The sequence below is a fragment of the Anser anser genome (assembly GCF_964211835.1).
Source record: "Anser anser genome assembly, chromosome: Z".
Lineage (NCBI taxonomy): Eukaryota > Metazoa > Chordata > Aves > Anseriformes > Anatidae > Anser > Anser anser.
This window is the reverse complement of record NC_139723.1, coordinates 61598542-61614991: the sequence shown is the minus strand read 5'-3', so window position 1 is coordinate 61614991 and position 16450 is coordinate 61598542. Positions and strand designations below refer to the sequence as shown.

Genomic DNA, 16450 nt, shown 5'->3' with positions numbered 1-16450 from the left:
TGCAGTTCTGCATGTTGCTTTTACCTGCTGGCTGCTTCTTTCTCTAGAAGTGCACATCTGCTGCCTAACATTTATTCATTTCTGTGATTTTTTTTAAAGAGCTTTTGTACGATATAGGAACTTTTGTCCCTAAGCATTTGCTCTCTTTCAGTTTCCCAATCAAAATAAGACTTAATCTGTTCCTCTCCAAGTACCGCTGGATGAAAAGTGGGCTTTTGGATAATATTTTTCTCTGAGACCAAGCCCCAGGCTTGGTTTTTACCTGCAGTCAAGAGATTGCAGACTCTTGGGGGTTCATGAAATATTTCTGAGATCTGTGAAATTACCTAAGCCACTGTGTCCATGCCTAGGCATGAAGGACTCTGTGTCTGCACAGGTAATATTTGAGGATCAGCAATTTGAACAGTGTTGGAAAAACACTGGTCTCTGCTAGGCCATTTGGGATGCATCTGCATTGGACTTACGTGGCAAGGTTTTGATAGCAGGGGTGGCCTCTGTGAGCAGAGCCCAGCAGCTGCCGCATGTCAGATCAGAGCCAGCTCCAGATGGCTCCAAAAGGGACGCGCCGCTGGCCAGAGCTGAGCCATGAGTGATGCTGGTTGGGTCTCTGGGAGAGCAGACTGAAGAAAGGAAAAAAAAAAAAAAAACGTGCTGCAGCACAGCAGCTGGGAGAGAGAGAGGAGCGAGAAGCAGCCCTGCAACCCCCCAGGTGAGTGCAGCAGGAGGGCAGGAGGTGCTCCAGGCAGGCAGCAGCAGTTCCCCTGCGGCCTGTGGAGAGGCCCCTGGTGGAGCAGGCTGTCCCCCTGCAGCCCATGGGTCCCACATGGAGCAGATCTCCACGCTGCAGCCCGTGGGAGGGACCCCGTGTTGGAGCAGGGGCAAAGGGTGACCCTGAAGGAGCAGTGGAGAGGAAGCATCAGGGACTGACTGCAGCCCCCATTCCCTTGCGTTACTTTGTGGGAGGAGGTAGGAGGCAGAAGAAGGTAAATGGGGGTAGAAGGTAAAAGGTAGGTGGGGGGAAGTTGTTCGTGTTTTGCTTTTATTTTTTTCACTGCTCTGGCCTGCAAGTGATAGGTAATAAATTATATTATTCTCCCTATGCTGAGTCTGTTTTGCCTGTGACAGTAATTGGTGAGCGATCTCCCTGTCCTTATCTCAATCCTTTAGCCTTTTCCATTTTATCTTCCTTTCCCTTTGAGGAGTGGGAGTGAGAGAGTGGTTGTGGTGGAGTTTGGCTGCCCAGCTGGGTAAAACCACCACAGCATCAACATCAGTCAACACAAAGCTGTGTTATGAGTTATGTGAGCTGGTATATTCACAGGGAATGGTACTGCACAGCGGGGCTCAGTACAATTGCATCACTGTAGTGGTCTGGCAGGCTTAATTTTTGCTGCTTTGGTAATATGGCATTTGTACGTGCTTCTTTAAAAGCTACTTTTTTTGTGTTGTGTTACTACTGTAGATTGGAAACACAGCTTTTGACTGCCTTATTCCTTTCCCCACCTGCAATATTGCAAAATTAATTTCTCATTTCACAAAAATGGTAAGCATATGGAAGACTTTAAGACTTTCTAATAGTAAAATTAAGGAGGAAAGCATACAAGTGTGATGTGCAGCTCAAGACCTCATTAAGGAAGAAGTTCTCAACATTCCTGGATGAAAGAGTTCATAGATTTTGGACAACTTGTGAAGCCCAAGAGGGTTTTTGCTGTGAATTGAATACCTTTTTTATTTGCTTTGTTGTTAGAAGAATGTATGAATTGAGAAAACTTTGCTAGCAATTCTGTCAGTAGCAGTCTGCTTAGAAGGAATGAGGGACTTTAAATGCACGGGTGAGGGATAATAGATGATAATAGATGCGGAAGAGAGAAAAAGGCAAAGGTACAAGTAAAACCACACTAGTGCTGGAATAAGATTGCAGCATTAGCCACAGAAAAGAAATCATCCATAAATTTTCCATGTTTTAAAAAAGTGTTCTTTAAAACTAGATGGAACATTTTGCCAAAGTGATCGTTTCTTGAACAACAACACAATCAGGCTTTGCATTTTGTAATGAAGCTGAAATGTCAGTAAGACTGTTTGAATGGGTTTCCTTTGACCTGATGTACTTTATACATCTGAAATAGCTGTCAATTCCCTTTGCAGGCACAAGAGTCTCAATAAAGTACACACAGTATAACTTATTTTCTCCCAAACTAGATATCTTAAGTAGGTAAACTGACTCATATCCTAAAATTGCTTATTATTTTCCACCAGTTAAGGACTTATGGAGTGTTGAATCCTACCTTATGTTTTCGGAGGCCTTGGCTTAATGGCATCAGGTTAATCACTGGAAACAATTTTTTAAAATAAAAATAGTAAGATTTTAGAATAATGATGCATCTAGGAGAATACTTAGGATATATTAACTAGTAGAGGGAAGGACTATTTATTGTAGGCTTTAGATTTTAGTTGCTCATGTTCTCAAGTGTATCAGAGGGAAACATGTATAAGGAAGGAGTATGAAAAATATTGCCAGAAGAGAAACAATCTCAAAAAAAGCCTTGTTTTTCTAGGTGGCAGCATTATTGCTTTGGTATGGAGCTGATCCCTTATTAAAAAATGAGTGGGGGAGATGTGCATTAGAAGAAGCTTCTGACCAATCTATGAAGAGACTGCTTAAAAGCTATCTAGTGAAATCCAGAAGAGATTCGGTATCAGGTGGGTGTCCTGGTTTCAGCTAGGATAGAGTTAATTTTCCTCCTAGTAGCTGGTAGGGTGCTGTGTTTGGGATTTAGGATGAGACTAATGTTGATGTCACACTGATGTTTTAGTTGTTGCAGAGCAGCGCTTACGCTAAGCCAAGGACTTTTCAGCTTCTCGCTCTGTCGTGGCAGCGGGCAGGCTGGGGGTGCAGCAGGAGCTGGGAGGGGACAGACCCAGGACAGCAGACCCAAACTGGCCAAAGGGGTATTCCATACCATCTGGCGTCATGCTAAACAATATATAGGGGTGGCTAGCTGGGGTGGGGGGCCGGCTGCTCGGGGATAGGCTGGGCATCGGTCAGCGGGTGGTGAGCAATTGCACTGTACATCACTTGTTTGTACACGTTATTATTAGTAGTACTATTGTCATTATTATTATTATTTTCCTTTATTTTCTGTACTAATAAACTGTCTTTACCTCAACCCACAGGCTGCCATTTTTTTCCAATTCTCTCCTCCATCCCATGGAGGGTGAGGGGAGGGTGAGCGAACGGCTGTGTAGTGCTTAGCTGCTGTCTGGGTTAAACCACAACAGTGGAGAGAACTGACATATTATCATTATTAAACAAAGAAATTCAGAACATCCATTTCACAATATTTCCTTAAATATAGCTAGTAATTCCACGGACTTTGCTGTCTGATGTTGCAGAGAGCACTCCTTACCCAGCACAATTGCTGTATGCTGGTGAGGTATAAAATACAATGGTGTTAAGCTTTTTCTTGGGCTGGAGCTACCTCTAAATTTTAAATGAAGATGTGAAGTACAACAATGTTGCCTATCTAAATGTAAGACGGAGCATGGCAGGACTTGCTGAGATATGACTGCGTTATGGCTTAGGGCTAGGAGTAAGATTTGGCTCTAAACTGGCATAGAGACTGAATTTAGAAGGATTCATGAGATTAAAAATGGAGGATCTAGGATTAGACCTAGATCTTAGTTAAGGCCTTAGTTAAGGCCTTAGTTAAGGCCAAGCCTTAACTGCTCATGTTAGGGCAGGAACTAGGGTTAAGTTACAATTTAGGGGTAATATTAGTGTAGCTGAGCTACAGTAAAGGCTGAGTTTGCAGGGTGTTGGTAGAATGTTCAGGCTAAGGTGAGAACTGGATCTCGTACAGTCTTAGGAGGTAAGCTGAGAAGACAATTCAGAAGGGGCTGTTTGGTCAGGGTCAGATATAAAGAAGTGCCACAAGGTAAGCCTTGATTAGAGGTGGAATTAGGACTCTTGGACACTGATGAATCTGTTTGGTCTGCAGCATATTTCAGTGTGGAAGGAGTACCCAGAATAAACTTAGAGTCAGGGGTGTAAGAATCATAGAATGGCTTGGGTTGGAAGGGACCTTAAAGATCATCTAGTTCCAACCCCCCTGCCATGGATCACTGTCAGGTTGCTCAGGGCGTCATCCAACCTGGTCTTGAACACCTCCAGGGATGGGGCATCCAGTGCTTCTCTGGGCAACCTGTGTCAGCGCCTCACCACCCTCTGCGTGAAGAATTTCTTCCTAATCTCTGATCTAAATCTCCCCTCTTTTAGTTTAGAGCCATTCCCCCGTGGTTTTGCAGGACTAGGGAGTGGGCAGAAGTTACTGGCTTCAAATATGAGGGAAATAAAAGTTAAAGCTGCTGGCAGGGATTGCTGTACTTGGGAGCTTAAGGCTGCTGTACTACGGTTTAAGGCTGCAGCCACCAAAAATCATCTTGACATTCTGAGCCTTACGAAGATTGGTGGGATAGAACTATGTTCAAAATTAGGGTTTGGATTAGGATTTGGCCTAATCAGTATTCAATAGCTGGGCCATTGGGCTTGATTTAGGACTAAGACTGGCAGGGACCACTGGACTAGCAGTGATCCTAGGGCTAGGGTTAACATCTGGTAAGGGAGATCCCGAGAACTGTTAGAGAAAGAGTTGCCGTGCTGTGAAATGCCTGTTAAATTTAAGGCTGGTTCCATCATGGGTAGTTGGGCAAGAGTTCATGTTGCAGTGAAGGTGACAAAGGGTGATGAGCTAGATTTTCGTTCAATGTGGCGTGGCCAGTCTAGTTTTAAGAATACATTGGAAAAAAGTGAATACATAAACTTATATGGATTAAGTACATTAATATCTAAGGCCAGAACTTGGTAGCTGCTGTACTCCTTTTATGCCATTTTGTCAGCACAGAGAGTAGCTGGAATGCTCAAGCAATCCACCAGCAAGGCATTGAATTGGTGCTGGGAAATATCCTTCCTTGTTTTTATACAAACAGCTTGGTTTTAGCTACTTCATCCCTTTCCCTGCCAAAGTATGCTATGCAGGTAAAGACTTAAGTATCCCACTATCACTGGCTTCAGGAAAGCCTCTTGGGGACCAGAGAAGCCTATTATAAGTTAGGGAAACATAGTAGCTCCTCTAAGTTTCAAAAAGAATTGCTCATATCACTAATCTGAAAAATTTGGAAGCATAATGTCAAACTTTACTCCATCCTCTTCTGGTTTGTACAAAGTCCCTTCTGCAATGAAGATTGGGCTCCAATATTTGGATATGTATTTCATATATTGGTATGTTTTATATTCTAATAAAAACCCTGTGGTTTAGTAAGTTTTCTGGGTAGCTGAATGTGGTAGGTACTGTTGCACAAGATTTTGGACACAATATGCTATATGTACAAAGCAAATAATTATGGTCCCTTTTCAGTAATCATTTCCTTCTGTCTTATTTTGTTTTCAGGTGGAGATGATGCAGAGAATACATTAAGTGCTCAAAGTGTAGATGATACAAACCTGCACCAGGTACATCTTTACAAAGAATTCTGGTGTTAATTTGATGCTGGACTGTTATGGGATTGCTAGCTCTCTTCAGTAAACTGAAGCAGACAATTGTTTCTGAAATGTGTTTCAAAAACAGCACATAATGTACTAGATGCTTTGTATCCAGCAGGGACTGAGGTAGGGTGACATTCAACATTATGCCAAACCTTTGGCAAACAGTTGGTGATCCTTGATGTTACTTGGGATAAGCTGCAGCCTCATGAAGATGCAAGACAGAGGCAATCAGCTGCCTCTCGTGAACAGTGGTTCTTACTGAGGTTTTGCAAGTGCTGCAGTGGTAATTTACAACAACCATGGTATATCCGTGCCTCTTAGTAATTGTAGAAACCTGACTGAAACTGCAAAATGTTGTCTGTCTGGTAGTACTTGGATAGCTGCTTCTTGCACCCATGCATTAAATTGTATTTATTGGGTTTCCATAGGAAAAGATTAGGCAGCTACTGCCTTGCTCAAGGTTGCAGATAGCACAGTTCAACATACTAAGCTTACTCAAGCATCAAAGTTTTTGCTTAAAATGAACAAAGAAATTTGGTAAAATTTACAAAAAAATATACAGTTCCTTGGGATTTTGAAGGCAGAAAACTGAATAGGAAAAAATCAAAAAATAAACATTCAAAAATGCAAATATATCTGTTATTGATATAGCAGAGGCTACAGCCAAAACTAAAACTACTCAGAAATAGTGTCACTCAGAAATAATTAACATGAGAAGTATGTCTTCTTTATATCCACCTGTATACCAAGGAACAATTAAATTACAGAAAACGTGTTTCCCTGATGCTGGATGTAACAAAACAGGCATCACTGTTGTTGTTTCCAGTTATAATTGTTGCATTCCAGTTAATGCAGGAAAACTGAGCTTGCTAAATTGGACAGGATTGCAACAGGAACATGAATTCAACAGGAATAACAATGAAAATGCATTTAAAAAAAGAAAAAGGCAGAAATGGCAGAAGTTCAGCCACTTCTGCCCTAACAGGGGAGGTGATCACCAGTTTGTGTTTCTTCACATCATTGGTTTCTGGATAAAAAGTGTCTGTACAGCATTCTGAGACTACTGATTTAACAGAACCTGATTCTCAGTCGATATTTGCTTTGACTTCCTCTCACAGTGTATCTGTTGTAAAGTCATAACAGGAAATCCAAGAATTATGAGAGTGATCAACGTCTCAAGCAGAGTAACAGTAATAGTTTGACTGATGGGAATCTAAATACTGATATGAGAATACCTTCAGATCAAATCATTTTTTTTTGCAAAACTTGATAAATCAAGTTAAATTTAATGTTGATGAAAATGAAATTAATAGGATCTGATTTTAAAACTTTCTTTGCCTTTGTTTGAACAGATTTCCTTACAGACAGGTGAGTCTGTACCAGCATGTGCGAATCTTACTGGTACAGGGAGTGCAGACATATTGCAACAGACTACTGTAAATGAGGTGCAAAACATTCATATCAATATATTGGATGATGGAACCAGCTGCATTGAACAGACACCTCAAACAAATACAGAAGCAATCTTAGCACGTGAGCTTTCAGCAGCTACTAGTGGAGAAAGTGTTTCTAGAAGTCTTTCTAATTCTACTGGTGGTGCACTAAGTACCATTGAAGAAAAGGCTCCACAACCAGAGAAAGGATGGAGGATCCTGCTTAATGCAGAACAAAGTGCTGAAGGCTGTCATACTGAAGCAACTGAAAATGCTAGTAGTATAGAGATCCAGTTTACAGCTTTACAACTCCATGAAAAGGAAGCACATCAAATTAAACATAGGAGACAGGATCTTCAGGAGACCAACTCAAAATCAGGTTTGCATTTCAGTATTAAGGCAGACAAGAAGGCTCCTTATTCATTCCAGACTGTGTAAAATGCACAGAAAGAAACCTCCCAGAAAATACCTACAATGTTTTTATTTGTAAATAATTATTTTATCTGTTTGTTGTAAGCATTCTATGTATTTTACTTAAAAAACAAAACAAAACAAAACACACACACACAAAAATTAAAAAAAAAAAATTGCAGCTGTGGATTTCCAGAGCATGTTTATCGCCATGAATAAATGGCAAAAACATGGAATATGTTTTGGTACAGCCCACCATGCCAGATTAACTATTTGGTCATTTTTGCTTTTCGGGGCGGGGGGCGCTATTTTATATATAAGTCTCCATTGTGTTTATCAAAATGTGACCAGAATGTTTGTTACATTAATTAGAGTGAATTTCTTAAGCACCTTATTTTTTTAATACTTATAAATCAATAAAGGCCCTTTTTTCACAAAAGAATCTTTGAACTCTTTTGGATTCGATCTCAGTACATTAACATACAGTGAATAGCGAACAAACTATTTATTATGTTAAAGTATTTTTAAAAATTGAATGAGTACTGCAGTGGTATTTTAACCTAGACTAGGTGGTCATTTTAACACAAATTTTAACATCATTTAACACATTACAGTGTATTAAGGCATAGTTATTCCAAGTTCTTTTGTTAAAATGACAGATGAAGGAGGGTTTGCTGGAATGAATGGAATAGAAGGCACTGAAGAAAATGAAGAAGGAAGTGGAAAAAGCAATGTGTTCTCACAGTTTACTGAAGCAGAAGAAATCCAAACTAAAAGAATGAGATTAGACCTACAGGAGACAAGCCAAAAGAGAGACTTGTGTTCTAGTAGCAGTAAATACAAGCTTTCATCTAATCAATCACAATTCAATCAAGCATCAGAACAGCAAACGTCTAAGAAATCAGGTGAAAGGTTAATTATATTTTACTGAAACAGTGTTGCTGTTTTTTTTCCCAGACATATAGGAGGAAGGCTTCTTGTAATACCAGAGCAAAATCATGGAAAAATATGAATAGCATACTAAACAAATAGTCTTGTGAGCTCCAAACACTTGAAATATTGCCAGAAATCAGTTTTACAGAATGGGTATTCTTACTCTGTTTTATGTACATAGCATTTATCAGTCTTTTCAGCATGGTAATTGAGGAGATGCAGAATCATAACTGGGAACTTTAAATAACACTAAATTGATACCTAGTTAACTAAGTTACTTAAATGAGAGTATAATACTAAACTGGTCTTCAGTGAGGTATTTTATATATCACAGGTAAAATTGACTCTCTGTGTACCTGACACACATATATTCACTTATATTTTTATATACTATATATATTAGGCACAAATCAGCATACACTCAGGCTGAACTTAATTCCATATGGTAAGAAGTTCTAGTGCCCTGCAACAAGCTCTGCTGCCTGCTCATATATCTTTCTGTTTAAAAGTTTCATCACATGTGTAAGACTTACATTTATTTTGAAGTCTTGCCTTCACAATAAAGCCCTGATCCAACAGATTATTCATCATAACCCCCAAGTACTTTTCACTTACATCTTTTTGGAGAAACTGACAGGTTTTCTTTGGAACCACCATAGTACTCAAGACTTATAAAACCAAAACGCATGGTTCAGATGGGATGCCTCCTCTTTTAAAACATTTGAATGTAATATATCTGGACTGCTGATTCAGAAATGTTTATCTTCATTACATTTTGGCATTCTTCTTAATTTGTGTTGAAATGAAAAGTACCGTGTCATTAAAAGGTACAAATTCCTTGTGTAGCTTTGCCTAGATGCATAATGGAGTATTTGTCTTCATTGTTATCTTAGAGAATTCTGAACTTTCTGTCAGGTAATTACGTTACAAGTTTGAGGAATTTGTTTTTGCTTTAATATACCTGTAAATACTGCCTTTTTAGGATCTTTGCTGGCTTCGACTATCTCCTTGTATTCCTTTGTTTTCCATATCATTCTTCTACAACTTATTTGTATTTTCTATTATACACTTCCCATTTTTTCATTTTTCATTTAATATTCCACTCTCTTCCAGGCCTCTAACCTTGCCTTCCTAAGCCAGACTTGATATGGCTTCTGTGAAAAGTAGTTGTGTCCTGCAAAACATCATTTCTGTTTCTACCTTCTCTGGCAACAACTGACTTCCTTTTGGTGACTTTGATCTTGATGCTTACTAGTTTTGTATGTTGAATTAAGGGATCACCAACCAATCTTGGCAATGTCCTGTAACAGTCATGATGCCATGACAAAATTAACAAGTAAACTACACAAGGTTCTTGCTGATCTTTTCTCTTTGATAGTCACAGTCTTCTTGTTCTCTTCGGTCTTCAGTTGTACAGAACTCTGTTTCCTTATTCCGTCTCAGGTGGTTGCTGTTTTTCTATCCATCTCAGGTTTCTGTTGTCTTGAGTTTCTGGACTGCAAGCTCTTGTATTCCTTTGGAAGTGAAGGGGCGGGTGGAAAGGAGTCAATGCTGCTTTCTACTTACTGTTCTCCAATATTTGGCAGTGTCAATACTTAGCTTTCCTATCTCCAAATTGGTTCCTCCTGTTGTAGGAAACCCTTTTCACATCATTCTGGAAAGAAAACATGGCACAATTGATACATGGCACCATCTGCTTCTAATTATTGCAAGAATAAACACTGAACATGGAAATCATTCCTTTCCCTCCGAATGTCCTTCTCTGCAGCTCCTATGCTTCTGCTCAGTATTTATAGTGAGGTGTGTACACCTTGATACATTTTGGATTTTATTTTACTTTACATGTTTTACCTCCTTTACATGCAATTCAGAATTTTAATAAAATTTATCCCAAACATGGGTCTTACATTTTGGTCTCCTGTGGAATATCGTTTCACAGATCACTTTATTTTTTAGTTTGTTTTCAAGAGAGATTCTACAGGTAGTATTTTTTTCTGCTAAAATTTAATTATGTCCTTCATTGCAGAAGAATGTTGCTGTTTGACAGGTCATGGGAGAAAGTGTAGCCCTTTTTATAACTGAACGCATTAATCACTTTGGAGACTGGGAAAATGGCATTCAGATGCAGCAGAAAAAGTGGAAGATGGGATAATGTTTCCTGGCTTGCAGCATTTTCACGTTTTTGCTGTCTCATGCCTCTTCTTCATTAACTGGCTTTTGTCTCTTAGCTGCTTGTTCTGTGTCCCAGTGACCTTCCTTATGCTATTTTGTTCTTGAATAAAAAATTCCTATTCCTAAATGATCACATACACAGTGCCACTTTTATCTACATTCAGTCACTTGTTAGGCTCTCAACATTCATACTCTGCTTATACAGAACAAAGGTACTTCTTATAGTTTGATTTGTGGGAAAAATTACTCATAGGCCAGTGGTGAAGTATACTAATATCTGAAGAAGCTGTGAAGTATTGCTGCCTAATCAAGCCTAACTTGGCTACTGTAACCTCTCCACCTTGTCTTTGTTCTGGCAGTTACTGGATCTTGTATTTGCCAAGATCCTAATCCTTCCTGCTTATGATACACCTGGCAATGTACTCCATGGAAAACTTTATGATTCACATACCAACGTCCCATTATGCTTTTGCAAATATTTCCAAACAAGCATGAAGAATACTGTTGTGCATCACAACTTAACTGGAAAACTTTGCAATTATTTCTGTTCACTTGCAGCCAATATTGCTAAGGGTCATTAGCTTAATGTGCTATTGTGCACCTTTTTTTTTTTTTTTCTCCTTCATCTCCATAAAGAGTCCCTAGGACATTTCCCCATGAATCAAAGGGGAAAAAAAAAAAAAAAAGCAAGGACCAGAAAGTGGATGATTGCTTTGGGAGTTCAGACCCAGAAGCTTTTAGACAAAATACAGTACATTATCTTACAGAAGAGTAGGTCTCAGGCTGGAGGAATATTTCAATAATGTGCTCCCTTCTGCATGGTCTAGAATCATAGTTTTCATTTGAAAAAGAAAGTCTTCAGCTATTCTGTTTGCCAATACAATGTGGGCCAAGTACACTCATTACAAAGTTGGCTGCCCAAATGCCTTTTGACAGGTTATAATGGCCTATGTTGAGCTCTGTGCTGCCATGGTCTCACTGCAGCAGGATCTGAATGAGCTAAAGTTAATATGGATATATCCTCACTGCATGTTTATCTTTCATATATTTGCAATATATCTTTCTTATGCTTCCAAACAGTCCTAGATGACAGGCTCAGTAGTTTACAATAAAGAAAACCTTGGAAAGACAGATTTTCCATGAGGCAGAAGGAACCTAAAAACAGGCAGCTGTCAAATCACGAAAGATGTTTGATAGCAATGGTTACTGGTAACTGGAAATATCTGAGAAGACAGCTTGTCTGATGAGAAGAGGAAATGGGGATGCAGGAAATACTTGTTCATATAAATACTTAAAAAAAAATGGATAAGATTTGCAAAATTCTTATTTGAAACCTCAGATTTTTAAGAAATCGGGGAAAGAACCAAATGAATTATTATTATTATTATTATTTTTGAAAATGTGATAGCACAGTATTAAAACAGTAAGAACAAGAGTAAAAAAAAAAAAAGCTAACGTGGTAGAGCTTTTGAAGATTTATACATGCTTTGAATATTGATACATGTCTTTTTGGTGTCCTTAATCCATGTGCAGAATTAATACTTTTTTAATCTGCTTTTTTTCTTTGTATCACTTCCAATTTTATGTCTGTTACCTGAAGCCTGAGAATTAGGACCTGTTTGATCATATGATACTATTTAAAGCAGGCATTGTTTTGTGAACCAATAAGAGAAGGATTAAATCAAGTTTATTTACGCTCATGAGTCCAGTACTGCACCGGTTTACTTAAAAGGCAGTTCAGCTGTGTTAGTTGACATTAATCAAAGATATATAATTAGTCTACGGGACTTTGTCACACCACAGCTGTAGAAATATCTTCTGTAGAAATGTATGGTTTCCATAATACAGAATCCAGAATGGAAAAGTGGTAATGGTCAAGTCTCCACTTCTATGTACTTTCTTAAATACTTTTATTTGCATATTTAATATGTTTGGCAGGTATGCCTGGTAACTTACAAGAAATTTGTGGAGAAATGTGACAAGCTTCCTACCTCTGTATATTATAAAACTGTTCAACATTGTTATCTTTTCGGTTCATCCCTAAACCATTGTACCCTTCTTAAGTCATCTAGAGCTGAACTGTGTATGTTTTGGCATAGAATGTGTTTGTTTTCCACTCTATTATGCAGTACTTTTCTAAACTTTTGATACAGTCAGTTAATAGCGGTGAATAATTAAGGTCATACTATTCCACAAATTTACATTAATCCAAATGAGTTAGGAAACTTAATCCCTTTTATAATTAAACATTTTTTATTGTTCGTGTTGAGCATCCAATATATGTTCAGAATCTCCTGTATCTAACAGAAAGGAAGATGTAATTTTACATGTTACCTGTAAATACAACAGGTGGATCAAAGAAGAGAAAGAGAAATGCAAAAGGAGAAACTAAGCTGCATATTGCTGCTAGGAGAGGAAATTTGTCTTTGGTGAAAACTCTGATATCATCTGGGATTTGTGTCAATGAGCAGGACAATGCAGGTTTGAATATGGCTCTCATGAACTTGTTTTAGATATAATTTTATGTAACGTGTATATTTGGTTTTATGTAATTCATTTAATTTTAATTTAATTATGTATTCTTGATTTCTTTTTGAGATTCTTGAAACTGTTCAACCATAATCCTGTAGAAAATAGCTTCTCTTCATTAGTGTTACATATTTATTAAATAAGCACAGTTTGTATTTTTTTGTTCAGATGTATTTATAACAATTACAAAAAAGCCATATTAATTCTTTGAAATATGTTATAGTGTTCAGCAGAGCAAAGGTGCTTTTATGACTGTATATTAGTGCTTATAAAGCCATATATGCAGACATACATTTCTCACATACAGCATTTATACGAAACCCTTATAGTGATGGGGTGTGTGACAAACTGTGGAGAGTTGTTCTATTTTTCATATTTATGACAACTTGAAACTCATTTTTTGTCTCCTGATTTGTGGGCTTATTGGTAAGAGTAAGTGTGTCTACTTTAGTATTTGATTCCAAACTTTTCAGATGGGTAAGGAAGAAGAGGGGAGGAAGTCATTTAGTAAGTTCAAGCAGCCAGTGAACCTCTGGATTTGTGTCACAGCATGGAGCAAATGCAGCCTTTCCCTCAGCAGGGACATTAATCAGGGCATGCTCCTCTGTTGAAGAGCACACTGGCAGAGAGTGTATGGAAGGTTGGTATCTATGAGACCTACAGCCCCTATTAAATTTGATTGGAATTGACCAGTGGCCTTGGAAGTTCAGAGAGAACTGATGCTTATGCACTTGGTGATTATATACTCATTTGTGAAGCACAATCACACGAATCTTATTTCCTTAGGAAATTTTCCTTGGGAAATAAGGGTAAAAATCATGTAAGTTTTTAACTCTTTCTACTCTACTTTTTTTGTTTGTTTCTTTTATTGTTTCTAGTGGTGTAGTAGAGAAGTAAAAAATATTTTTCTAGCCAATGCTGGACGCACTTTTCTCTGAAGTAAGCTGAATTACATGGGAAATGATTTACCTTAGCATGACAATTCTTTGTTTAAGGTTAGTCTTAAAGAGAATAGTCCAATGTGTATTTTAAAGCAAACACAGTGAAATGTGTAATTGCTAACTAGTGATTTGTGTAGATGTTTCCAAATCTGATCCATGTCGTCTTGCTTTGATTAGGTTGGACAGCGATTCATGAAGCTTCCAATGGTGGTTGTACTGAAGTGATCTTAGAATTACTGAAAGCTGGTGCTAATGTTAACAGCAGAAGCATGAATGGTGTGTTGCCCATACACGATGCTGTCTCTGGCAATTATTTGGAGGTACATTTTTCTTTTAAATTACATTACCTAAACCTGATGTGCAGGAGTGGGCCAGCAAAGTAAAATGCTGGTTTAAATAAGATAAGTCAGTTACTAATACAATTTTAGTATTTTTAGTATTTTTAGTGTATATTTATTAGGAAATATATCAATATTCTTCGAGTTGATGAAAATTTGAATAATTATTATTTTTCTGTAGTGACAATTGAAGCTGTACGTTCAATTGACATTTTCAGTCCAGTGTACAAATCAGCAAAGTTCAGAAGCAATAAATAGTTCTCTCCCACATATATGGGATTCTTTAAAATAATACTAAAACATTGAGCATTCTAAATTTGAATTCTATAGAGGTGTTTTGAGTTAGATAATTTTCCCATTAAAGTAGATTAAAGCAAGCATAGTTTAACTTTAAAAACATAATTTTTAAAGGAAAATCATATTTAAAGACAAAGAATGGATTTTTCCAAAAATTTAATCATTTCAGGCAAACGGAGTTGCCTGATTTGACCAAAAATCAATGAATAATCCTGGTACACCTACACATCCATATTTTGATAAACAGAAAATTAATCAGAAGAATTTAATTAAGTTTTCATGAGTGCACTTCCTATTGAAACATACAGGATTTGTAAAGGTGTTTCAGAAGGCAAAATACTGACTAAGAGATCAGAGATGTTTTGTAGGCTAGGGAAAGAAGAAAATCTTTACTCATTAATGAAAAAATGGTTGCTTTTTGAACAGAAGGCTATGTTCATTTTTTGATGGTATTGGAGTTTTTTTTTTGTTGTTGTTTCTTTACACTATGTAAAATAAGAAGTTAAAGAAATATCACAATAACCAAAGAAAATACCAGATTTATTTAAAAAGTAAGTTAAAAATATATTCAGTCATAATTTTTCCCTTTTGTAAATCTTTCTGAACCATGAATATTTGCTTGATGCCCATTTAAAAATATTTCAATTTACTATTAAGGAAATCCATCCAAAGTTAAACTTTATTTTAACAGTGTGGAAGAGATGTTGAAGTCTTTACAACAGACGAAGGGATACATTTCTAAGAGCACTTAACACTGCATGTATCTTGCAAGAGTCCCTGCCAAAGGCCAGTCTTCAGTTTGGAGCTCTTCAGTGATCGTGCATAAAACTAGTTCAGGGAGCTGAACAAATGGAAAACTAATCCTGGAAAAAACAAGGCTTAGTTTAGAATAGCCCCTGAGCCAGTTTAAGAACTGTGCTAGTGTAAGGGAAAGCATGGGTTGGGGTGGCACATCGTGGGTAGTGTAGGGTTAAGGCAACCCCAGCACAGATGGGATAACTGTCTGTGGAAATGTGACCTATATGCATTTGGGTTCTCCCACACTGGAGAGTCCCAAATGCAGGCTGGGACTTCCTTATAGCATGTACTTGGGGTTTGTAATGTGCAAGGTAAGAAAACAGTTGTGGAAGCAGCTTTGGATCCATGTGTAATTGGTAAAACACACTCCTCCGGCTCAGACAAATGTCTGCATTTTATTTGAACAAACAAATAAAATGTTTTTTTTTGGCACAGTGAGTTCCAGGGAACTGAGCATAGAAAGATGATGCCAGATTGACTCAAATGTACCTCCTCTATTCACATCAAAAGAGCTGATTTTTTGTTGTATTTATCTCTTCTGTGAGGCATCCCATTTATCTTCTCTGTGAGGCAAGATAATATGAAGGAGGAGACTTCACAGTCCTGGTGCCTAACTGTCAGTAGGACTCTTGAAAACATACAAACTGTTATTCAGTATTTGTGGGCAAAACCAATAGAGGATTATGACTGATTATGCCACTACTTTAGAGGTAGCACCACAGATTTTGAAATTCTGTGGGGTGTTCTTCTTTTGATATTTAACAGTATTCTGAATATTTGCAATGTAAGAAAATTAGAAATGTTAAAAATGAGAAATCATACGTATGAAAATTCTTTACTATCTAACCTCTGGCCCCCTCAATGCTTTCATATGATCTCAGTTTTAAAGGGAAATGATTCCACAGATGCCACTAATCTCTTTTCCACATTTTAAAATTAAGCAGATGTATAAGTGATTTTGAGTTAGAAAAGAAATCATCAGAGCACATAGCTGAAAAACAAAAACACTATTAAATGTCTTGAGGAAAAAATCCACTTCTTTTCTGCTCTTTGTTC

General features: G+C 37.7%; 1 protein-coding gene across 3 annotated transcripts in view; it reads left to right on the top strand.

The window, feature by feature from the left end:
• ANKRD31 (ankyrin repeat domain 31) overlaps window positions 1-16450 on the top strand; it is a 69295-nt gene that overhangs the window by 26104 nt on the left and 26741 nt on the right. For all 3 annotated transcript variants that reach the window (XM_083816612.1, XM_083816613.1, XM_083816614.1), the window contains 6 exons: window positions 2556-2700; window positions 5448-5509; window positions 6895-7354; window positions 8046-8291; window positions 12841-12972; window positions 14139-14281. In XM_083816612.1, the coding sequence (XP_083672738.1) occupies window positions 2556-2700; window positions 5448-5509; window positions 6895-7354; window positions 8046-8291; window positions 12841-12972; window positions 14139-14281 (1188 nt within the window). The remainder of the gene's footprint in view (window positions 1-2555; window positions 2701-5447; window positions 5510-6894; window positions 7355-8045; window positions 8292-12840; window positions 12973-14138; window positions 14282-16450) is intronic.